This window comes from Anguilla rostrata, chromosome 8 (genome assembly GCF_018555375.3).
Source record: "Anguilla rostrata isolate EN2019 chromosome 8, ASM1855537v3, whole genome shotgun sequence".
Taxonomy (NCBI): Eukaryota; Metazoa; Chordata; class Actinopteri; order Anguilliformes; family Anguillidae; genus Anguilla; species Anguilla rostrata.
Genome location: NC_057940.1, coordinates 23,263,789 through 23,289,495, shown reverse-complemented (window position 1 = coordinate 23,289,495; position 25,707 = coordinate 23,263,789). Strand labels below are relative to the sequence as shown.

General features: G+C 38.3%; 1 protein-coding gene across 1 annotated transcript; it reads right to left on the bottom strand.

The window, feature by feature from the left end:
- On the bottom strand, positions 1-25,404 carry mocos (molybdenum cofactor sulfurase). Its single transcript, XM_064347116.1, has 15 exons — positions 25,035-25,404; positions 21,741-21,830; positions 20,896-20,962; positions 19,422-20,066; positions 18,403-18,479; positions 16,873-17,072; positions 15,193-15,309; positions 13,211-13,600; positions 11,701-11,863; positions 10,802-10,889; positions 10,262-10,386; positions 8,191-8,287; positions 6,902-7,040; positions 5,797-5,901; positions 1-1,400 (listed from the first exon to the last, which is right to left on the bottom strand). Exons 1-15 carry the CDS (start codon positions 25,165-25,167, stop codon positions 1,284-1,286), a joined length of 2,553 nt encoding a protein of 850 aa, XP_064203186.1. The 5' UTR covers positions 25,168-25,404; the 3' UTR covers positions 1-1,283.
- Between the last annotated feature and the right edge of the window lie 303 nt (positions 25,405-25,707).

The following is a 25,707-nucleotide window of genomic DNA, read 5'->3' as shown; positions in this document are numbered from 1 at the left end:
TTACTTGCAACACAAAACCTTTATTACTGACATCAGTAATCAGTAATCAATCAGTAGAGACAATTTTTAAGCATTACAGCAGCAAGAGGATCAACATTCAATTAGCTCTTGTTTCTACATTTTAATCCCTTAGCGCACAAGCCAAATCTTGCCAATCCTTGCCCATTTAGGGGGTACCCTATTTAAAGCTTTATAACTCCAGATGTGAACACCACAGAGACTTGAAAAATGGCTTAAATGAAGCAAGACATTTGTACAATGTACAATACTAATGCAGATTAGTTTATATTCATAATTTTGGAAGAAATAGAAAAGTGCCACAAATGCAATTGTTTTGACAAAAAATAAAAAATGAATCTGCACTTTTTAAGTTTGCAATGAAATACTGAGAGATTGCATATATACAGCAGGTTAAACTATACATGTGCTAGATCAAAAACTTCTTGACCACAAGTTCATAAAATCTAAGGGTGGATATGTAGAACTACTATAGATGTATGAAGCAAAAACTAAGCAGTGTACCCAGCGTCTCCAAATCTATCCAAAATGTCTAAATTATGCATTGCTGTAAATCGCAACATATTCATGTATTTCACTACAAATCAACTGTTTTGACTCAAGAAAATCACTGTTGCATAATTTTCAAGTGGGAATTACAAGCTTTCAGTCAGTACAGTGGTCTAAAATATCTAGGGGTCCAGAAACATATCCAAAATCTCTCCAAAATTGAATAAAATGCTTTTTGTTCATTATAAAGCATATAAATGAGCCCCTTATGAAGTTTTAAGATGGAACATTGCTATCAGATTAAAAAATAATGCAAAAATATTGTCACACAATGCAGTACAGTACCTAAATGTGCAATTATTAACTCTAGTATGTATTTCTATACTCTGTGCTCTCGTATGCTTTCTTGTATGGGGATGGGACATGAACATTTTCAACCGTCCACCATGTTTTGGCAACGTTCCAACTCTTACCTCATCACTGTTGCATGCTTCACAAACACTACAGTCCTAACTAACGCTTACATTACAGTGTGAAATATCCACATTATATAATACCACAAACCTATTTAATGTATTGACAGCATTCATATTGTTTTGTTCAGGAATATGTGACCAGCTATTAAGAAAATGATACAGCTTGTCATCTGACTAAGTCCAGAATTAACAACAGCAATGAATAGACATAACCATTCATCCTTTTATTAATTTGCATTTCATTTTCAAATGCTTGCCCACAACTCTAAAAATGAATAAGTGTGTCTCCTTTTAGTGCTATTAAGGTGTACAGTTTGTTTTCTGATGGGCAGGTAATGTTTCAGGAATGACAGGGGATCCCACCGTTAAAACAGAACTCGAGGACTCCTGGTGGATCAGATACATCCCAAAGGTGGCCTGTGGAAAAAGTCAAATACAACTCCTACGAATTACAAAGACCATAAACAACTGTCATAGTTATTGTAAGCAGAAGCCGCAATCCAGTAATTAAAGTTTTTAAGTCATTACAATTTGACACTAGATAATAGTGCAATGTTAAACAATAAAACTGTGGTCCAGAAAGAAGTGGTAAATCAATAGCTTCTGATTTAAGATCAACCATCCTATGTTACATTACATTACAGTCATTTAGCAGATGCTCTTTTCCAGAGTGACGTACAATGCAAGAGAATGTAAGAGCATCCCATTTTCAATGCTATTTTTAATGTGATTTATGCTATATAGGAGCATAGACATAAATAAAATATAAAATAAGCAAAGGAAATTGGTCTTCAGGGGATTCTATTAGGAAATCATGTCATAGAAAATACATAAGCATAAGAGTTCTGTTGTGTTAACTATTTTCATATGTACGTGCAAACACATATACAGTACACACACATTTATACCTATACATATACCCTTATACAAATACATATACATGCACATACATCAACATAACGTGTTTATTTATCTAGCTAACACAAAATGCTCCCACAATGTCACTGGAATGCCCTGCCAATATTATAACATTGCCACTACACTGCAATGACACCACAAGAACGTTCTGTGTCAGCCAGGTAGGTATGCATGTAGGAACATTTGCAAGGACATGCTCACATCCAATCATGTGCACACCAACATTATGCAGTATGTATAAACCTACACAAACAAACACACACTTAAGCCTTGCACACCCACACACATATACAGTCTATCATACACCAGTCAAGGTATGAGTCTCTATTTCAAAGTAAAAGGACAAGGGAGACCAAAAATGTGGAAAAACTGAACTTCTTTGATGTTGCTTGAGAGTTAGTCTTTCTAATGGTAGGGATTGAGCAATTTGGTCTAAAAATAACTCAAAAGCTGGGGGGGGATTCTTTTATCCAATATAAAAGAATACAAGTCTTTGCAAAGTATATTATGGTAATTAGCAGCCAACATGTGTTAGGGTCTATTATAATATTAGGCATGGCATTGAGAAAATAAAGACATGGATTAAGATCTAAATTAATATTTGAAATTGGTCGGCCTTTGTAGCATCATGGATCTCCTAGCTTAGGTATGTACCCTTTACAGACCAGCTCGGTTTGGCAAGTCAAGCAAATGAAAGTTCAGTTTGTACATAAGCACCCATGCCTACAATAAACATTGGGCTATTTAGCTGTAGGCTTTGGCATGATGGCTAGTCAGGCATCAGAAGCATGTGTTTAAAAAGAACACAGAGACGTAACAAACTGTTTACTGCAGAATGACAATGCAAATGGAGGAAGCTGACCCATACCTTGTAAACAGTGCAACTACATGTGAAGTGACTAAAAACCCAGCATTGAAAACATTTCATTTTAAACTAGCAGTAGAACTGGTAATACTACAAATGGATTTCTTAGACCCATATAGGCTACTTCTGTCTTTATTCCACTAAAATGACAACTCAAGCAGGTAATTTTGCTGTTGATGCTTCATTTATAAAAGGAACAAAAGACAACAATGAAGGAATATGAGACAAGCATGATATTCTTGTCAGATAATTTACTGAAATGTGTAGATGTGGAGAATATCTGTATCAGCTCTCGTATTAGGGAATGTTAACAAATGTCAACCATAAATCTCTCCTTCCCTGGCTTGAAGCCTTTGTCTCCTCTCCCCCATTCTCTCTCAGAACCGGTGATCTATAAAAGCATATGTTCTTTCCGGATTTATTTTGACAACCAAATTTTGCTCAAGTCATGACCATTTCTGAAATAGCTTGCTATGAGTCAAATGCACAAATCACAATTATTCAAATCATAGTTACGTTAAACCAATATAATTTGATCCTATGAAGCAGCATTTAATGTTTAGTAGAAATTAAGTAGTAAAGAAAACTGAACTGAACACTTAAATTTTCTTTCTTTAGTGAGTTAGCTTGCTAGCGAGTAAGGTTACCCTCTCTGCAGGCCAAGTAGTAGCACCCAGCCATTTTTTTTGTACTCAGTAGGAGTATCAACCTTTTGACTGTTGTTGTCTGACACTTGCCCATGGACCGTAAGTACCCGCCTGTTGTAGTCCTTAGTAAAGCAAATACATGGAGCATACACACTAGTTAGGGCAGTGGTCTCCAACCCTGGTCCTGGAGAGCTACAGGGTCTGCTGGTTTTCATAGTGACTCTGCACTTCATGAATCAATTAGAGCAGTTGATTACACAGTTAACTCAACTCACCTGGTGTCTTGGTTCTCAACTGGGTGCTGATTTTAAGGTAAAAACAAAAACCAGCAGATCCTGTAACTCTCCAGGACCAGGGTTGGAGACCACTGAGTTAGGGGCTATATCTCGACACTCCCTACAGGTAGAGAGCTCATGTTAACCAGGAGGACAGCTACTCTCTCTTCTACAAGTAAAAAGATTATTTTACAAAGTTTTTTTCATGAACATGGAATTCCCCTGTAAACCGGGGTAACTGAACAACCATGTAAATACTGGATAGCTCTGAATACACTTCCTGAGTTCTTTTGTCCTCAGAGGCAGGAAATTCCCCATAGGCCTGATCCTGGCATGAGATATGCATGCTAAACTCTAATTTCAGTGCACGTTAAGCTTTTTTCCCTATGTACTATGTGATACACGCAAGTTTGAGGTGTAGTCTCACTAAAAAGGCGTTCCGTGAATCCTAGCTTGGGACTTGCTTTTAATCTAATTTTATCTACTCAGCATTTGATCACAGGAAAAGGTGTAATATGACAAACTTACGGAATAAGTTAATTTCTTCTCATATGTGATATAATTTTAAAATGAGATACATCTAGAATCAAACTACACAGCCTCATAAACTTTAAATGTCTGATATCTGACTTACAGTGCTGTGGAAAAGTATTTGACCCCTTTCTGATTACCTCTAGGGAATCTGAGTAAATACAGAACACATTTAAAAAAAATGATTATTTCATTTATTTAATGAAAAAGATTATCAAGCACTCACATCCTCACATCCTCATTAATGGCTCTGAACTGTCACTCACACTGTGCCTGGAGCCGGCCTAGACTTTCTGACCATATAAGATTCCCTACTGCGCAGTCTCTGGCTTTAATTTGTACAACATGGCAGCACAAAAACTGCACTTAAAATAATTTACAAGCCCATGAAAAGTCACTTTTCCATACATTCTCTACAGTCTATGGTAAAACCTCCTTTGTACACCATTGTTTCTCTGTAAAAGAAGCACTATTGTGGAACTTACTACCTACTGAGATAAAAATGTACCCATTGTTTATTTTATTATTTTTTTCCTTTGATCTTTACTTTCTCTTTCTGTCTCCATTATTTTTCTGTAAGTGGGGATTTTTAAAGATTTTATAGAAGTGTAGAAAAGCCTCTTGGGGACAGGTTTTCTGATTGCTAGCTTGTTGCTTTAAATATTTGAAAGGTGAAACTTTACAAACTGTTGGAGCCACAAACACCAGGCACTATGAAGTACAGTTAGAAGACCAATCAACGAAACTGGCAGGGCTTTTTATTTAGGATTAACCTTTGCCAAATGCTAACCGTTGGGAAAAGCCAGAAGCCAGGTGTCGTGGGGTCAACAGAATGTCATAAATCCCCCACAGTTCATTCCTAGGTCAGGCTTCTCCAAGTCAGGAACCTGATTCGCTAAAATCAACAGTGGGTCCACAGTTTCACATGCCATATTTATTATTCAAAATCAGACCTACTCATTATTTATAAGCGTACTGAATAATAACACAAGTATTTTGAGAATGTATTTAGATGCTCACCAATCTAAAATGGGATCAATTACTTCATTGAACATGCCCTCTGTTGTACAGTCAAAGCTATTTTCACTGCCTTCAGAAATGTTCACTCATAGAAGGGATTTCTTCCAAGGCCTCCAAATGCAAACGGACAATAATAACTCCTCCAGAGAATTACTGTACTAAATAAACAACGGATGTTCTGTTGATGTTTCTCAGAGATAGCACTTTTTTAAAACTCAAACAGTATATTGTGTGACAAGATTGATTGAAAATTTCACTGTAAAAAAACACAACGAACACAAATAAAACCAGTTAAGTGGTTAAAGCGCTGTGCACCATCATGCAAGAAAAGCAACAAGCTATTAACAAGCTCTACAAGCTATTCCTACTGTTCTCACTCATTCTCACGCACACCAGCTAGTGGTGAAAAGTGTTATTCTCTTTCATGCTTACACAAACTACCTGGTGGTGAAGTTTGTCGAACCATGGGACTGTAGGATTTTTCTGCAACATTTGAAGTAATGCATTAAAAATAATAACTGAACATATTAATTATGAAACCAATTCTTTCCACTGACCTTTCCATTGCGGCAGGTGGCAAGTGATTGCAGAGGCTCTTGACTCCTGGCTGCTGTGGACTGATCAATTCCAATCATCTGACACCGGCCACATTGTCCAGCCACCTGAAAATATATTACTATCTGAATAGATTTTTATATTTATTTCAACATAAAAAAAGTTTTAAAAAAATTAAAATAAATAATGGTTGCCAGATGTCCATTTTTTGACCACAATGTTCGGTTTTCAAATTTTTTATAGGTCTTTTTTACAGTTTGACGTCCCGAATAGACAATGTAATGTTTTTGACTAATTCAAAATAGGGAAACCCTATGAGCAGATGAGGTAAAAGAAACACCATGGGACTTATAAGAAGAGCTCATAATTCCAAACAGATTCACAACATAAAAACAGATCAACTTGGGTTTCCACAACAAGGGTAAATAAATGTATTTTTAAAAACTGCTTAAACAATGAGAATAGAAATGACATTTAATGCAACAATGCAGCAACATGCAAAATAAGTAACATTGCTTTTAAAGATTCTTTTAAACAATGTTTAAAAAGAGACCAATTTTCAGCATGACATTTTACAGTGCTCAAAAGAGTTGCCATTGGTACTTCATAGAAAATTTCAGTTTTAAAATATGAAAACTGAAAATAGTGATTAGTGATGATAGAAGGGATCATTTTAAAAATAAAAACATAATGTTTGATATTTTTGTTGTATAGGGTTAATATTTGCGTTTTGTTCTAAAATAAGAAGATAAATCATAAGGACTAGATACTATGCTATTCTAGAATAGCTTTATTGATGGTTACAAACTATTTTAAGATAAGATGGCCATGTAGTCACGCAGATAACATTACAACATCTAAGATACAGAAAAATTCAACTGCAGTTTATTCAGCAAAAAATGCCTGCTCATACAGGCATATGCAGTACCACCTCTTGTAATACCAAAATACTTTTTTTTTTTTTTTTTTAGCAAATAAGCTCACAGTATTCTTTCCAAGAAAAAGGTTAATCAATATCCCCAAAGATCTAGCCAATAGATAATATTTTATTTGATATTGGAATTTACAGCTCTACTTGTCACTTGCAAAACTGACAGACCGTATCACCTTGAAAAGGGTACTGCCAATCTTCAAGCTGGTCCATTCATCCTCTTCAAAGGGCTCCTCTCCCCAGATGACCAGGTTTGCACGGAAACGGTGAATCAGCTGCTGGACATCAAAGTGCTGGTAGCTGCCAGAACCGTTTCTATTTCCAACAAATATTTAAACCACCAAAAAAGGAATGGATGTTCATTCTATTCCATTAGTATCAATGTCATCAAGACAATCCATTTAGGCAGTGCTCTAAATGAAGTCATACTGAAAGTGTAAAAGATTAAAATAAATCCTGTGATAAACCTGAAGACACGGAATATACTTAAACTGTAAGGGTAACTGCATTCCAAAGGTTATTCTGTTCTTAAAATGTAACATCCAGAATAGGATAAAATACTCTAAATATTAACAAAGATATCTAAACTTCTAAATATCCAACAACCTAACTTTTAACTCTGTGTAAGGCATGGATTCTTATAATTGTTCCCAGGAAACCTTGTGCATGCTGGTTTTTGTTTGAACCCTTGAACTCTTGTACCACTGAAAATGTTTTAATTGTTTTAAATAAAGCACTTTTAATGTCTATTGAACAATTAACCCTCGTTAGGCAACATTATGAATGAACATTCACATAGTATGACATTTAATCAGTTTAATCCAATAACTAATATTTTTATCTTCTGTGCTGTTTCAATGCATTGTATTTCATATGTACATAGCAATACACAGTAGAACCTTTACTATCCACCATTCTATTTTCTGGAATGTACAGTAATATTTCCTAGAATTTGGACTGAGGGTTTTTCTTCTTTTCTGGGTGTGTGCATTTCCCCCTTTCCCCCCTTCCCATAGTGACCTATGTAATCAGCTCACAGCAAACCTCTCCCACAGACTCACAGGCAGGGGCAGACCCATTGCCAGGGCTCAGTCTTTGGGGGGCCAGATGAACTGCCATAACAAGGCATAATTCAGTTATTTGTATATTTGCTGTTTGTGCTGCACTGACATGGTGGTAGCATACCAACTAAACAGTGAAAGGGGGGGATGGGGGTGGATTGCGATCATGGTTTTAAATGATCAGATACATATTTGGGGGGCACAGCATTCTCAGTGGGTGGGCCCAGCACCCTCAGGCCTAACTGTACTGACATGTGGGTGGGGGTGAGGGAATAATTCATAAAATTAATTTAAAAAATACTTCAACAAATTAAAATCTTATACCCCAGGCTGTAAGTATAATTACTAAAGCATAAGACCTCATGCTTTAGTACTTGTAATTGTAGACGGACTGAGTATCTTACCTGCCGATGATAAGCTCCTGTAGGAGATCTATACTAGCCCTGTTGATCATCAAGTATTGGGCTTCATTCACCAGAGACAAGGAAACTGCTGACCCTCCTGAAAATGAAGAAAGACATCTATTTTTATGATGACATGAGATTCAGGAGGTGAGATGGAATACTCCTTCAACTAAACTAAGCCATTTTACAAGAGGTGTTCAGGAAGACTCTTTTGTGAAAATATTTCCAGCGCAGCAGGATAGATACATTCTATATTATTTATATTATCCTTATAAGTACACATCACATGTCCCATGGCAATAAGCATGCAAGCCAAGACCATACATGTGACACTACATGTGACACTATTCTTCTTTGCTATTCTGGCTAACTATGTGAACATAAAAGTGAGACCAACTAAGAATATTAAGAGGCCTATATAATATATATAATATTAAGGCCTCCGGTGTGGAATCTCTGATCAAGGTCTTAAAATCCCTTTCATTTGCAATACCGAGCTAGCATACAGCAGCAACCAGATGGAGTAACATTGGATTCACACTGTGAATGAGAGACAGGCTGGAATTTGTGATAAGTGAGTGGTTTCTTAATTCTGCATAGTTGACCTCCCTCCTGAAGGATTTTGGCAAACGCCATTTTCAGCTGATGAGTTGCAATGAAAGTGTGTTTGGACGAGCTGCAATGAAAAGAGTATTTCATTAAAGGCATACTATGCCAAATTTTTACCTTGAAAATGTTATAAAACAACCATGCTCAGTGGTATGATGCACTGGCATTCTCCGTCTACACGCACATGCTGAATCAGTGCTCCTCTGCCTGTATTTCTTCTTCAAAGATGTGTTTGGGATATTTCTGTGTGTCACACTATTTTCTGTGTGGGGAGGGGTGGATGTGGCTACAGAGCCTGTGGGGTGGGATCAGGCTTCGGCGAGTAATTTGTAACTAGCTAGGTAATGCAATGGTGGAGGTGAAAAAGCACGAGTACAGCAAAGCGAAACGACAAGCTGACAGGGCTAATTACAAAACCAGAGTCAACCTTGGAATTGCTTTTACTTGATGGTGACACCTATCAAAAAAGGAGACATAAAAATAAAAACTGATATAAAATATAAAAATGGAGTGAGAAGGGTTATGGACAGAGGAGGAGACTTCTTTGATTGTAAACACAGGACCATCGTTCTAATGAGATCTCTATTAAGCCTGGTTTTATTAGAAGGTTAATTTAAACTATGGTGTATGCTTATAAAATGAGAATAGCCTAATTAAAAATAACAGTAATGTAAATATCTATTCCAACGAAAGGATCAGAATCCTTCAAACTAACATAAGTTACAGTATAAACTTTTCAGTTTCTATTAACAACCTTCATTCCCTATTATTCTATATCTTACACATTTATTTAAATTGTCTTAAATCATTAAGAGTCTCTCTCAACATCTATGAAAGAGTTTTTGTGATTGTCATTCAACACTAAATTATCACAGCACAATGCCAAAGTGCACCTCACCCTCGCCACTGTGTTATCCAACCCATGCTGATGAAAATTTCTTTATTGCATCTCACAAAATTATTTGGAACGAGTGGAGGGAAACGATATTCCGTTTATGCATGATAAAATTTCCAATCTCATTAACATCCAGGTGCATCACAGATAATAGTGCTGTAGCATCCCTCTTTATACCACCACCCTTGCCGACTTCAGCACAGATGTCCTCCCCTAGGCACCCATTGCATCCCCCTTTTCAGTCTGCCTTGGAAATCAGAGAACAAAAGATGCCCTCTCCCTTCCCAGCAGGCAACCAAATACAGGCCACTTTACACGCATGCACTTCAAGCACCACTGCTCACCTTTCCTCCTTTCAAACTTGTTTTGAAAGCTCAATATAAAATTTTTGTTGACTTTGATGTTGTTGTTGATTTTATTTATAAATATTTTTGTTTTATGACAATAATTCTAAAATGTTCTATTTACTTACCATTAATACAAAGGAGAGTTCATCATTCAGATACATTGCGAAGAAAATAAATTACCCTCTTCAAGTTTTTTGAAATGGGAGGTAAAACTGCTCACCTGTCTTGTGGTCTCGCCTCCTGTCTCTGGTGAAATTAGGACTTTGTCTGATGAGGCGGCATGGTTTCCCCAGGAACTCTGACAGCCAAGCAGCTACTCTGTCACCACAGTCCACTGTTTGAACCCTTAAAAAGATCACAAAACGCAGTGCTATAATGGCACACTTTTTACATCAATCAGTCAATTAGAGGATTGCACTATGTAAATGTATTTCAAAATGACAACTTATAAAGGCATATGTTCAATTATTGTACATACTATATTTTTGTAACAGCTGAATTTATGATACTGGCCATTTAGAATGATTTATGATGAGCATAAATGGAATTTATGATACATAGAGTTACGCAGAAATACAATTTTCTAAAATGATACATTTCATAACTTCTTTTCATCACCACCCCCCCAAAAAGGCATTTTGTGATGTGCAATTTGTGTCATTACAAGTCAAAGTCTATGTATTTATGTACTAATATACTTAACGTGTAGGTACACAGAGCAAAATTATATGCTTGTTATGTAGGAGTGCAGTTGACTCACCTGTCCCCACACACCTTGCTCTGATGCACAGGCTCTGCCTGATATTGCTCACTGCTGCCCTCCAGAGGAACAAATATAGGATTAATTCCTAAAAACATAAAGGACATGGCTGAATTTTTTATTATAGGAGAAGCAGAAAGAGGGAGTGGATTTACACTTCTCCACTTGCAATGGAGAAGATGCAGTTGTACCTCTCACCGATTCTCCAATATTGCAGATTCTCTGTCCTTTACTGAACACAACCACACCCTGATCTAACAAGAAAAGCAGATCGGTATATAGACAGCTTATTCCAGCGCTTCACACATATGTAAGTAACCGTATTCATCTTGCTTCCCTTACGTGTATACCTTACGCTAGCCATTTAGTTAATGTGACATTCAAAGCAGAGAGTCTGATCAAAAATAACACCAAGGCTGTGGATGATTGGAGATGCGGAAACAGCAGAGCTGTCACTGCTGAGAAGCAAGTGATGAGTGGATTTGGTTACAGATTTAGGTTTGAATAAGATGATTTCAGATTTATCACAGTTTAATTTGAGCAAGTTACAACAAACACACTCACATATATTTATCAGGAACTAAATCATTGTCATAATAAACTATTTCAAAACCATTTCCCCTCATGTTTCCAATAGTCATTCATGCAACTTGGTTCTGTGTTTCATCTGTGGAGCACTGAACGTGCCAACCTAGCTAACCACTATTTGGTCAATGAAAGTGGAATGTACTACAGCGTTGTAGTACAGTACTATATTGCAATCAATAAACATTACTGTATATATAGTGAATGTAGTTGCAGACTGTATCCCTGCCACTTTATGTTCTGTCTCAATTCACTGTTAATCGTATAAACATTAAGCATGGTCCTTTGCAACAGTTCATGGCACTGTATCTCACCTGATGCATTCACACTCAGGTTTTTTGTGTCCAAATGGACCTGTGGACAAATCAGGCACAAGCGTGGCTCTTGTTTCTGGCTTAGACAAACTCCGTTCATGTTCACTACCATCCATACCCTATCATACAACAGACCCTGTGGTCCCAAGGGCCATTCGTTCACCTGAAAAAGAAAAAGTATGCTGTCAAAAACCAAAACATTAACTATTGGAAACATACTAAAGAATACATTCACCCAGTTTTGGTAAATGTCTATATTTGTATATACTAAATACAGCTGTTTTTATTAGCTTTATGTACATGTTGGATACCTAGTTTGAAGATTTAGCATGTGAAAGAAAGGGACATATGAAAGATACTGGTTTGTTGGTCAAGATCTATACAGAGTTAGATTGTTAGAGAGAAGCCTGATCATAAGTCTATTGCTGTTTTTTCTCTATCCCTTCCCCAAACAACACAAGAAATTCCTTGGGTAAATAAAGAGAGACCCTCAGGCCTTCATGTCAAACAAATATAGGGAGTTCTGATATTACCTCTTCAAGGAAGGTCTTCCAGGAAGCTAACCCCGCACCACACCCCAGGGCCACTATTCCCTTTTGTATTTAAAGATTAAATGCCTGAGTATTTTTAAATAAAAGTGCCATGAACATCTAAGTTCCACATGATTAATCATTGTTGAGACTTCCCAGTTAGAAATTTTCTCATTTAAATAATTAATTGTTTGACGCCAACCATTTTATCTTTGAGTTCAATTTATCTGTGAAGGAACATACTGCTCTAGATTAACTTTTAAAGAACCAAAAGGTTATTATCAGCCCAGCAGATAAAGGTGGCGTAGTTGTTGTGTTATAAACAATATATCAAAGAGACTAGAAGCCAACTTGATAGCAAATACTATGAAAAACTCCATACATTGTTGTTGTGTTATAAAAAAGAACAATATATCAAAGAGACTAGAAGCCAACTTGATAGCAAATACAATGAAAAACTCCATACAAATCCCTTTTCAGATATGAAAATTCAGTTTGACAATACATGTGATGTATAAATGATCGATCTGTGGATCCACCTCTCAACATCGGCCACATGTGTAATTGATGTGGCATCAAACTTATGCTTGACTGAACAAGGACATTCCATTTTCCTAATACGTTTCCTCCATTTTTCTGTCTGTGCATCCTTTCCTCGCATGCTTTCCTTGCGTCCTCTGATGGGTGGAGCCAAGCAAGCGAGGAAAGGACGCAAAAAAGAATTCAAGGAGGTAACTGATTCGATATGCGATTGGAAAGAGCCCTGTGTTCTCAGATGAGGGGTAGCTTAGCTCTGTCCTGTCTACTGCCCAGAACATCCTGCCAAACTACTTGTGGTAATGTGCTGTTTTTATTTGTAATAAAGTTTACATTTTTTAAATGTATCGTTGAATTGATTCCTTTCTGGTTTATATATAAGATCATTCCTTTGACTGAAACCCTCCAATGTCACCCCATGATATAGAAGGTTGGAAGCATACCTCCAGGGCAGCACAAGATTTAATTGGATACAGGAAGATGTTGGTTAGTGTTCCAGGGGTTCCCATGCCTCTAGCTGCTGGGGTACCAAGTTCTCCAGATGAGGTTATCCTTGCAGCCGTCAAATCATACTCCTCCTTCTTCCTTCCATTTTCAGACTGGACACCTGGTAATAGCAGCAGGGGGTCCTGGATGTGTGGAGCTGCTGCAGGTCTCAGTCTCTCTAGGTTTTCCTCTGTGAATTTTACCGGCCCCTGGACAAAGCACTTCACTATAAACTTGAGAAAGTTCTGACAGTCATCGAAGCTGGACATATAACCAAAGGATATGCGCACTGATCCTGTTGGATGCCCATCAATAAGGTCCATGTTGTCGCCACATGAGTGACCTGCCTGGAGGAAGCAAAATAAATAAATAAATAAATAATGCATACTTTTTTGCTTAATGAGTGGTATAACACAAGTAAGGTTTGTGGAGCAAACCCCACTGTATTTGCATAGCATGAATACTAGTCATAGCCATTAACTGCCCTGCCAACCAACAGCATCACCTTCCTCCCAGTTATCAGGCTCCCAATTCACTCCCGTTCATTTTCAGGACCTTGCTGAAATGAATAGTTTTATACCATAAACTAAGGAGGATAATATATCAATAAAATAGAGTACTAACATCAAAAAGTGTCCATTTATAATGTATGTATTTTCAGTGTTTTTTTACCATCCCAATTGGTATTGCATGTACTAGCATGCAACATTCTCTTAGAATTGGTCAATCAAAGTTGTTGAGAAAGCAGATTATGTAAAATCTTTACTAAAGAAATTGTGCTAGAAACTAAAGGTCTTACTTAAGAACACTATAACCTTTTACATGCTTTATCTGGGAATGTTTCTGCTTTTGTTCACACTAGAGTTGTGGAAAGATATTATTGGTCCTGAACCAGCAAATGGGAGGAATATCTTGCATGGAAAATCGACTTCAGCTTCTGTTCACGCATGACGCCAGCATGGAAAACTGCCATTACATTTATGAGTTAAGTTGCATAGGTGAAAGAAGCTTCAGACAGAGCATATTGGGACTCTTCAGACACATTAATGAATCTGCTACCAGTAAAGGCCCTGTACACAGTAAAATATTATGGCTAATTCCTTATCTATCTACATATGATTTAGCCGGATTACATTTACATTGATATGAGTCTCCACTGTCCGCATTGGGATTCCATCATGATCCGTACTCACTTTCTGCTCAAACAACAGCACATGCAATGTCCCTAGTGTACAAGTCCTTTGGATTGTAACTGTTCTTTGGATCTTGTGCAGTTCCTTTTGGCCTCAGCATTTTCCTCTTTCCATCATTCTGATGGAAGTGAATCGTGGTCTCATCTGTCCGCAAGATCTTTTCCCAGAACTCTGTAGGCTCTTTTTGGTACTTCTTAGCAAACTGAAATATGACTGTCCTGTTTTTGTGGCTAACTAGTGGTTCACATCTTGCAGTGTAGCCTCTGTAGTTCTGTTTGTGAAGTCTTGTGAGGACAGTAGTCACTGACACACACACACCTACCTCCTGAAGAGGCCTCTGGTCTGTTTGGGATTATTCTTCATTATGGTGAGAATTATCCAGTTATCAACTGTAGAGGTCTTCATTGGCCTACCAGGCCCTTTACTGAGCTCACCAGTGCTCTCTTTCTACTTAATGATGTTCCAAACAGTTGATTTTGATAAGTCTAAGGTTTGGCCCATGTCTCCATTTTTTTTTCTCAGCCTCATAATGGCTTCCAACTCTGGTCTTCATGCTAACAAGCACCAATAACAGAATACAAAGGCAATCAAAACCCAAAAATCAATACTACTGTAGATACCAAATGCTCTCTTATACCTGCACTAAAGGAAGCAATGGAACACACCTGACTAATCAGAAACACCATTTGTCCCAAATATTATGGTGCCCTGAAATGGAGGGACCATGTATAAAAAAAATCCCTTACCTGTAGATTACTCTTCACTGCTTCATTGGTGATGCCCAGGTAAAACTGGCAGGCACCTATGTTGCAGAAACAACCAGTGCGCAGATGGATATTGAAAAGACTTGCCAGTTTCTCCACCTAAATAAAAAAATTCTATATTGATCATCAGCCATCTTGAATGAGTTTTATACATTATACAGTATATGTTTAATATAGCAACATGATGAAAACAATGTTGGCATATATTTAAGCAATAACTCACAATCAGCAGTGGTACAGTACAGTACAAAGCAAGATCCATAAAGAAATGAATTTGCTGAGTTTGGTGGGGAGGAACTTCACTGGCCTGCACAGAGCCCTGACCTCTCCCCCATCAAACACCTTTGGAATGATTTGGCACGTCGACTGTGAGCCAGGCCTTACGCCCAGAAGAGTGGAGGCTGTTCTAGCAGCAAAGGGGGATCCAACTTCCTATTAATGCCTACAGTTTTAGAAAGATATGTACCGTAATATGTAACATGTTCAACAAGTACATATGGGTGTGATGTTCAGTTGTCCACATACTTTTGGAAATGTAGTGTACTTGTCTCATCTGTCCATCAGACATTGTTCAATAAGTGCAATTTTTCTAATGTACTTTGTAGCACCCTAACCTGTCTGTTCTGTTCTTCAAGCTTTCCTTGCAGTGAATCGTCAGAGATTATGCTGGTATAGTCTTCTCTTTATGGTAGTCTTTGACACATCAATCTCTTCACCTGGAGATTGTTCTTTGTCTGTTTGACAGTTAAAAAGGGGGTTTTCTTCACAATTGAATTACAGTTGTTTGAGTGGAAAGTAGTCTTCGATATATTGAAGTATTCTTCGGTCATCCACTACAGTGGTTTACCAGGTTGTTTGCTATTGCTGAGCTCACCAGTGAATTCTTGCTTCCTAACAATGTGTCACACAGTTGACTTAGACACAACAGTAAAAATGTGTCACGATCCCAATCGCATTTCACTGTATATTTCCTGTTTGTTTTTTTTAAATAAATAAAAGTGAGGGTGGTTATCCTGTCACCACAATAGTTAAACATTGCTTAATTATCTGAGTGCTTTATTGCAGGACAATAATTATTATAGGTTTTGACTGTTGTGGGACAAATAACAGCTTAGTTAGCAACACATTATTGACAAGTCCACTTACTCGATTCACAAAGTAACCGTAACAATAAGCTATGATTGATTTTGACATCACAAAAATGTAGGAATGCCAAAATACATATACTTTTTTTTACTACATAGGTGTTCTTTCCAAGTAATCGGGACTGAAGAAATGCTTTGTGATACAAAGCAGGGCAGTACCTACACCTTCCTCTGGGAATTTTTGTCAGCAGATAGTGAACATACCACCCTTTTTTGCTTTTGTGTGAATTTTCCTTTAATGAGAAAATTCAAAAAACCAATTAAAAAAATACAAATTCAATTTTAATAGTATCAGCCTTATACAGTTACCTAATTACTGTCTGACAGAGACACTATTGATAATTTCTCCACTCTCCACAAATACTCTGATGTTTAATCAAACATTTCAACTGAACTAAGAGGCTGGCACTTGAGCAGAGACTTTTTTTTGGGTCATATGATCGTAAAAAAAAAAAAAAGTAAAAAAAAAAAAATAGCAATGGAATAGTGATGCCTTTACTTTCATCTGTGTGCATACCTGAGAGTACCCCACAAAGTTTCCTTGGCTGTCCAGTAGGTTGAAGTTAAGGATGGCACCCTGCATGCTGGGGTCTTCAAAATCTGTGTCACAGTAGATCCGAGCCAGTGGTTTTCCGTTGCTATGGTGAAGGCTGGTTAATAAGATGTATGTGTAGCGTGCAAGACCAAAGGTATGCTGCTGGATTCTGTCCATGCTACCTGAGAAGGAAATAAGTATTCACCGTGGCTGTAGCTATACCATAATAAAATAGTATGGCTACTATTTCAAAGGATGCAACATGGCTTTTAGTTTAACATACAGCAAATTGAGGATGAAACTTGCCAAATGAAACATAAAATAAAATATAAAATATTGAGAAAAAAACAGAATACTGAAAAAAATACAGTCAGAATAAGACATATACATTCTTATTTGTGGATATTCTCAACATTTCTGTATTTGTCTGTGTATTCATTATTTATCTGCAAATATCCACATTTCTGTATTTGTCTGTGTATTCATTATTTATCTGCATACATATATTTGCACATTTTCTATTTCTAATCTTTCTATTTCATTTTATTTCTATATTTATTTTGACATTTACTTATGATCCAAGCATCTATTTACCTCCACCTATAAAGACGAGGCACAAATCAAGATGCAAGCAAGACAGACACGGGTACCTGAAGACAAACTGAGATAATCTTTGCAACAAGTCACTCTATTTCAACTCACCAAGTAAGAAATAAATAATTCAGATTAAGCAGTTACTGTATGCAATAATTAAGGCTGGGTGTTTGTCTTGGAAAATACTGGCTGAAGTCACAGAACAGCAAAGTTGTTAAATATCATGGAAAACTGGGGAAAAAACCCCATTAATCTATTAAATTAACCAATAGATCTCATGTGCAGCAATGGGAAATGACTGAAACATGTTCAACTGCAGCAACAACTGAAGTGTTTAAAGTTTTTTTAAAATCATTGGGCTGTTGCGGCTTGATAGGCTGGTGCATTTTATCGCTTCAGTCCAGCTTAACTACTTCCAGGGCTGAGAAATTGGAAAGAGCATTCTTTCAGCCTTTCAGATGAACCACAAACATCACCATAGCTAATAGGAGAAGAAATACTCAGCATTAACACTGTTAATTGGGGTCGTCAAACATTTGATTGCAACGACTAACTGTATGTTACGGTTGATGGTTATCATCAAAAACTGACAAAAAAACATTGGAACGCACTAAAAACAGGCAAATTCACAGAACTGCCAAAAAAAAAAACACAAAAATCAGTGAAAACTTCCCTGACAAACCAACAGTCATTTATAGAAACCTGTCAAATTGGAAAGATGGAACTATACAGTGGCAAAAACAAAAAAAGGCCTAAAACTTAATTGCTGCTTGATCACATACATCTCAAAGTTGGGATGCATCCTATCATTAGGAACCAATGAATGGCAGAACAGATATTTGGACACCAGGAAACTCTGCCTGTAGTTTATTCATTATTACAGCTTTGTAATTTTTCTATATGGCCCTGTTTACTTACCAGTGAGCCTCTGCAGTGTCTCAAAACCATGATGTAGGGAAATTATATCCAAAAAAGATACAGTGCCATCTTCAAATCTGGAGTAATACAAGAAAACAATACATGTTAGCCTACTTCCCAAGCAACTGAAGTCAGTTGCACCAGGAGAGATCTGCATTTCCACCAGCATTACAGTTAGAAATTACTACACATCCCACTTCACAATACTGAATACTGAGAAATGTGAAATGACACATTAGAAAGGAGTGTTGCATACTGTCTGTACCTTGTGATGCCAGGAAGAGTGGGGCAGAAGAGAGAGGGCTGCTATTTGACACATTTCCACTGCTTGGGCTTGCATTGCTAAACCTTGGGACCGTTTTTGTTCTTGACTTTAACAGTGGTGCTTTTGTTTTTGTTGTCTTTATTAAAATTATTTTGTGGCCGTTTTTAAGTACAAGGGGTGAATAAAAACTTTTAAGGCTGGACTTTTCCAGAGTATGTCTTGTCCATACACCCCTTACTCAGAAACCACCCCCAGCACAGTGCCACAACTTGTACGCTCTAATTCAGGTACTGACCAAGAAGATGAAAACCCCAAAGTTAAGTCACTTAATATACTGTTGGCCCACCAAATGCCACCAGAACACCTTGTACCTGCTATGGCATAGAGTGCACAAGCATCTGGAATACCACAGGACGGATGCGGTATCATTCTTCAGAAGTTAAGCAAATACTGAGTCAAAACCACTGGCCATCACTACTAGTATATTCAGTATTTAATGAGGGTAAATATTTGCAGAAAGATTTCAAGGATTTTTATTGTATGTACACCAGGCCACAGTACACACCACAGCACATCAGTTGGGAACCTCTGAGAACACTCAGTATCAGAAGTATCAGAAGTGGCCAAGGAAAAAAGTATTGGTGCATTTCTATTCAAAAGGTATACACAAATAACTGATACAGTAACATAGTGCTCCATCAACAATTATATTTTAATAGAGGGGGATAATATAAAAATATAAGCTGTAGATTACCTGCTGGAGGTGGTTGGCCTTGCTACAAAATAGTCCTCTTCTGGCAAATAAGCTGCTGCAGTCCCTCCTCCAAAATATGATTTCTTAAGGATGGATGCTGCATCATTTCTGACAAGAAGAGCTCCCAGTCCTGTGGGGAAGCCAAACATCTTGTAGAAAGAGATGGGTACGAAATCAGCTGGGTGTTCTTGGAGGTCCAAAAATGAGCAGCTTACAAAAGAGGCAGCATCCAGTAAAACAAACCATGTTCCTTCTCTGTCGCAAGAGGGGTACAGCTTCCTGGCCTGGATACCCTTCACATACCATAGAGGGTATTTATTTCCAGAGAAATTGCTTTGAGCAGGGTAGCTGAATAGGTGTGGCACTTGGTATCCTTTGCCACCTGTCTGGGACATTACTTTTACTCTGGTTTCCACCTCTTCTGGTAAAATGGAAATAACTTCAGCTCCAAATGAGGATGCTACTGCCCTGATTCCCACTACTGAAGTGTGGTTATCAGTCAGGTAACAGAACTGACTTCCCGGCTCCTCAGTGGAGGCTGCCTTCCAGGGAAAGCTCTCAGCCACAAGTTTGAGTGCAGCAGTGCAGCCAGAAGTGAAAACCACTGTATATTCTTCTGGGCTGGTGTTGAAGTGCTGTAATATTCTACAAAGAAAAGAATCAAGGTGAAAACAACAGCCAAAACAATGCATGAACCTGATGATTAAAAGCAGTTTTCCTAATGTAAATAGCTTCTACTATCACTGTAATATTTGCACAGAGTAGAAGATAGATCTTCACCTCTTTCATCTCTCAATGAACTGGAGGTTTTAAGAGGGTTAATATATCTTGTTAAATACATTTTACCAAACAACAAAGACCTTTATGGTTTTCTACAGCATTTCAAACAAGTATACCAGCATGGATGTAAATAAAATAAGATAAATGAAAACAAAAAATATGGGAATGCACAAACAAAAATATAATTTTTCCTTTTTAGTCATTTATAGGCCTATGTATAGAAGCATAAGCAAGTTTATTATTGAAAACATCTGAGTGTACTGCACATTACAATTACGTGTTTTGTGCCATAAATGTTTATGCTACTTTGTTTTTTGAGATACTATTTCTGTTAGTATTTGATAATGATGACTTTGTCACCATTTGAGGTTGTTGCATTAAACGTTGTTTAATTAATGTAATAGATGTGTCAATTTTAATATCCCAAAACTGAAATGGCAAAAATGACTGTTACTATGACAGAAACTAGGATACCCTAACTGATGCAAGATCGATCTTACTGATTTTTTTACTGTTAACTACAACTTCACAGAGCTACCAATAGACTGCTGTGAAAGTGTGAAAGAAAGAAACTACATTTTGGCTGAGAAATCTTTCAGGCATTATCTGCTGTAGAATACAACAGTTTTAGCTATTGTGTTAAGCTATCTGCTGCTTATTACTCAGGTTTTCATGCTTTCTGAGGTAAAGTTACCTGTAGCGGACACGTTCAACTGTGTCATGGGTTAGCCTGCTGCTGGAGTTATGGCTGTGTGGGTTGCCTGTCAGATGAAAGCATCATTTATTAAAATTATAAGGTTGAAATAATAAATAATAAAAACTTTTAGTAAGAAGTCACCATCCACCACTCCATCCACCCTTATTTATGTTTATTTTTGGTCAGGGGTGCGGTGAGGAGCCTGCTGCCTATCCCAGCATGCATTGGGCAAGATGCAGGAATTCACTCTCATACCTATGGGCAATTTAGGATCGGTCTCCAATTTAGAGTCGTTGGACTGTGGGAGGAAACCGGAGTACAAAGAGGAACCCCATGCTAACACAGGGAAGAACATGGAAGACACAACACACAGAAAGGCCCCAGCTGGGATTCGAATTCAGAACCTTCTTGTTGTGAGGTGACAGTGAGGTGCTATCCACTGCACCACTATGCCACCTGTCATCATCAGTGTAACATTTTAAACACAGCACAAGGTTATTTTGACTATTTTCAAGTGTTGCAACCAGTGTAATATATCACAAAGTCAGGTGTATGAATGTCTGACATAGTGCTCAGAACCACCTTTTTTAAGCCAAGCCGGTTTGTCTGACCCACATTGTCAGTAGTTTCTCTCCTCTAACCACAAATACACAATAGCATTGCATCACTGATTGATCTCTCCAAGCTGTATCCTCTTCACTAATTGTGAATCCTTCAAAGCTTGCAAGAGAAGTATCTATAGAACTTTCTTGTATCCTGGTGGAACTACTGTATTGTACTGTACTGTGCCAACCCAAATGTACACTGTTACACACTCAGAGCCACCCCAACACTTAGCTCACCATAGACATTACTAGCCATATCTTGGAAGAATCCTTTAATAAGACACTCTGGATACAATGTTGTTCCAGCATGATCCAAGTAAGTCATTCCTGTGTGAGAGAGAGAGAGGTGGGAGGGGGGAGGGGGGAGAGAGAGGTTTCAGTTGCTTTGGGACAAGATAAATATTAAAGGTGTAATAATGATTTTGTCTATAATTTTAATTGAAGACCATAATACAACCATTTATTTCTTGGGCAGAAATGTATTGCAGAAGAAACAAGTTGAAATTGCAAGAGCCCTCTTTTAAAGAATCTAAAATAAAACTCTGGGCATGTCGTGAATCTAGTTTTTATATTACGGCCTTCCAGAGAGAACGTAATATCATGGTCGACACAATATTATGTTGTAGCCTGCTCTGGTTGACCTGACCATGAGAACGCTGGAGGTTTTCCTCTTCCTCTCCCCTCCACAGACATCAAAGAGAATGTCTCTTTTTAATGCAATTAAAAGCCATGCTGAGACCCTTATGTCTTCATACAAACCAAGGGTGTCAAGGTGTCTCCTCTCCCACAGAGTTTAATTACCTCTGAAGTGACACCAGAACACAAAGCCATATATGAGATGCCAGGGCCCAGCATGGCCACAGAATACCATAAGGATCTTCCTTTTTGATTTTAAGTTTGAATGCCAATCTGCGACGTTCAATTGAAATCATCAGTTGAAAGTCTTAGGGCTCTATTTTCCAGAATCAATGGAGCAAGGCGAATGAGTGCACTCCACATAGATGCACTTACAGTATATTAGCCAATGTGAATATCTGATCCCCCCCCTTTTTAAACCAAGCTACAATGACACATTTCCTAAGCTTTTGCTTAGCTCACTGGCGCACTCCAGGCTCCAGCGTCAAACATTAAACAGCCCTGCACATGTAGTTCACTCGCTACAAAACGTGCTCTCAGACAGTTTCTAAAAATTCCAAGTGGCCATTCCAAGTCCAGAGCCGGTCAGCAGTGCAGAAAAGCATCAAGCCTCCACAGAAACAAATGAATACTTGACAGAAAAAAAGACAACACAAATAAGAAAATTTGGCGAACATCTATTTTAAGTCTAACTTAGTTATTTTAAGTTAATTTTAGCTTTATTCTTTTTCAGTTAATGGTTACAGATTTTTTGACAGCCTCAAAATGCAAATGGCCTGGTAAAATGCATTTAATTTAATATAGTACACACACAGTACAGACTCTACTCTTGCAAGGGCAGTGAATGACCTCAGGAGGTGATGCCATGAGTCTTGTCTGTTCTTGTACTATTGTACAGGCTGGCCTAGACGGGGCAACGGCAGCCTGTGGGCAGATGTGCCCCATTGCAAAGAGGGTGGGTCACCTTGGAGCCAGCAGGTCTTGTGCAAGGTGGTTGGGGTCCCAGTGACACCACATAGGCCCCACCATCAGCCTGATCCAGACTGGGTTGCTCCTGAGTAAAACGCCCTGGGTAGCTATGGACATTCAGCTAGAGGCAGTGACTGGACAAGCACTGAACATGCATAGGTGCTCTCAGCTACCCATTCATCTGGGCCCAGTCACTATCCAGAAAAAGTTATTCCAGGCCAATATCACCGATCCCTGCATCCTGGTTTTAGATGTCCAAGCCAGCAAGGGGGTGACCACTGACATGGCTGGGTGGCAGGCGCCTGGTGCCTGCCCTAGCCCACCACCAGCAGGCAATGTGGCACTGTCCAATGAGCAGCCAGCACTGGAGGGAAAGGCTGCTCCAGTGAGACCCAGCTTGCTGAGGAACAGCTTGTACAGCACAGCTGTGAGGGGCCTAGTCTGGGAGAGTGCAGCCAGTTACATGCTCTCCTGGCTGATTCCAATACCTGTTTATGGCTAAAGACAACGACTGCACCCAAACCATTATTAGCCAGCATGACATTGCCACAGGCACAGCAGCCCCCATCAGACAGCTTCCATGGGGGCTTCCGCTGGTGCCACAGATCCGGCGAAGATCAGCAAGAAGGCAGCCAGCATGGCAGGGAGGTGAGCTGGGTATGAGAGCAGGTGTGCAGAGCCACCCTGCACAGCCTGCTGCCCATCGGAGTGCCCATATGTGTGCCACCTGCACCCACGGTCTGAGGTGCAGGAGTTGACAGGCTGCACCCCTCCTGTATTTATGTTTGGTCGGAAACTCCACACGCCACCCAATCTGGTGTTCGGCCATCCTCTGGATGACTGCTCCAGCCCCACTTCCTCAGGTTAAAAACAGTTTTCACAATCCCATGGAAAGTCAGTGGGTGACAGTCAGTTTGTCCACATTTTTTATACAGTCTATGGGACACAGGCACACTTCATTATCCATGAAAGTCCAAAATATTTTATGGTCCTGCTCCTTGTAGTCTATTCATCAATTGTAGGCCTTCCACTAATCAGAGTCCTATGTTGAGCGATATGTTGACCAACCTTATCTACAGTTGAGGCCAAAAGTTTACATACACCTACAGTAAAATGAAAAAACACAGTTACTTTAAAGTATTTAGGAAACATTGGGTAACACTGCATTTGAATACAGCTTGTTTAATTTGTGTGAGCTAAAATGGCCAATATTGTTTCTAGTAACTTGGCCAGTACTTTTAATGGCAGGTCTGTTTTTTTTTGCACGTGTGAATTAATTACTTATATACAGTGCTTTGTATGCGTGGTAAATTAGAATTTTTGTAAGTTGAAAACGTATTTTTCTTTGCATTTTATATAGATTGCATGTCTCCGCCTGGCACGCGTCCCAATCCTCCTTCAAATTGCAAGTCACTCGCTACAACTGTGGAGTTAATGGATAATCTCAACGAACGTCAAACACGTCAGACGGAACGGAACAAATAGAAGACCCATTGTCGCAACTTGGCTGCGTATTCTAGTTTCAGGCAGTTAATTTATCTTCGCATTCCTTCGTTTTCCTGTTAATGTTGGAAAATCTGGAAACACACACACAGCCTATATGATATATAGCCTACCACTCTCAAACAGTGTTAAAACGACACATCTTTTCATTTTAAACACACCTCCATGTCTAGTTAAGGGCAACACATTTTGTATTACTTGCAACACAGTCTGTCACAAGTCTCCCATTAGGTGACACATAAATTGTAACTGTATAGTCTATTTGTAATACAAAAGTAGTAATACAAAATGTGTTGAAAGTAATACAAAAGTAGTAACACAAAAAGTGTTATGAACACATGATTTTTTAAGAGTCATATTACGCAATGACTGCATATCTATGTATGCTACATTCTCATGCAGTTCGGGGATTCCATTGATTACCTTTAATCCTGGCGAACTCTTTTTTTCTTAAATCTTGAAGATTAGACCTACGACCGTATCCATAATGTTCCCATAGCCTTCTGAAAGTATCAAAAGTGCAAAACTGGTTAAAATCCATTGCGAAATTATCCATGATTTTAATTTAGAGAGATTAGCTAGATTACAACTACAACACAAAACCGAAACAAAACGAATGTAACGCGAAAACTTAAAGCTAAAACGTCTTTTTGGAATGTCCGAATAGGGCGACACGAGGGCACTGTCCTTGGTTTGTTTTTTTCTTGTCAAATGATGAACGGCTGTGAGTTCAATCCGTTGGAGTTGATTACTAACTGGACCAAAGGCTGTAGGCGTATACAGAAACTGCGAGTCAGTGGAGAACGGTAGCTAATCTGTCAGAGAATTTACTGCACGGGGGATTGAAAGATTGGATACTTTTATGTATTTGACTTTGAATATTGTTAGTAAAGCAACTGTGTGTTGAATGTCGTTAATGTTGCTGAGAAAGCCCTAAATTGAGCCAACAGTATAAAGTTAGGCTAGTTGCTAAAAACAAAATGTCGACGTCTATGAGACATGCTCAAGGAAAAAATAAATCACAGATCTTGTTTTAGGGTGGATTACCGAAGTGTGCCCCTTATCAGACCCCCAAAGGAAACCAGACTGTTTACTG

What these genes read in the sequence shown, in the direction of transcription:
- mocos (XM_064347116.1), bottom strand. Translation starts at nt 25,167, where the DNA reads ATGGATAATTTCGCAATGGATTTTAACCAGTTTTGCACTTTTGATACT. An exon ending in GTTGAACGTGTCCGCTACAG is followed by an intron (nt 20,067 to 20,895) that starts GTAACTTTACCT and finishes TTTTCTTTGTAG; the next exon opens with AATATTACAGCACTTCAACA. An exon ending in CCACCTGCCGCAATGGAAAG is followed by an intron (nt 1,401 to 5,796) that starts GTCAGTGGAAAG and finishes CTTTTTCCACAG; the next exon opens with GCCACCTTTGGGATGTATCT.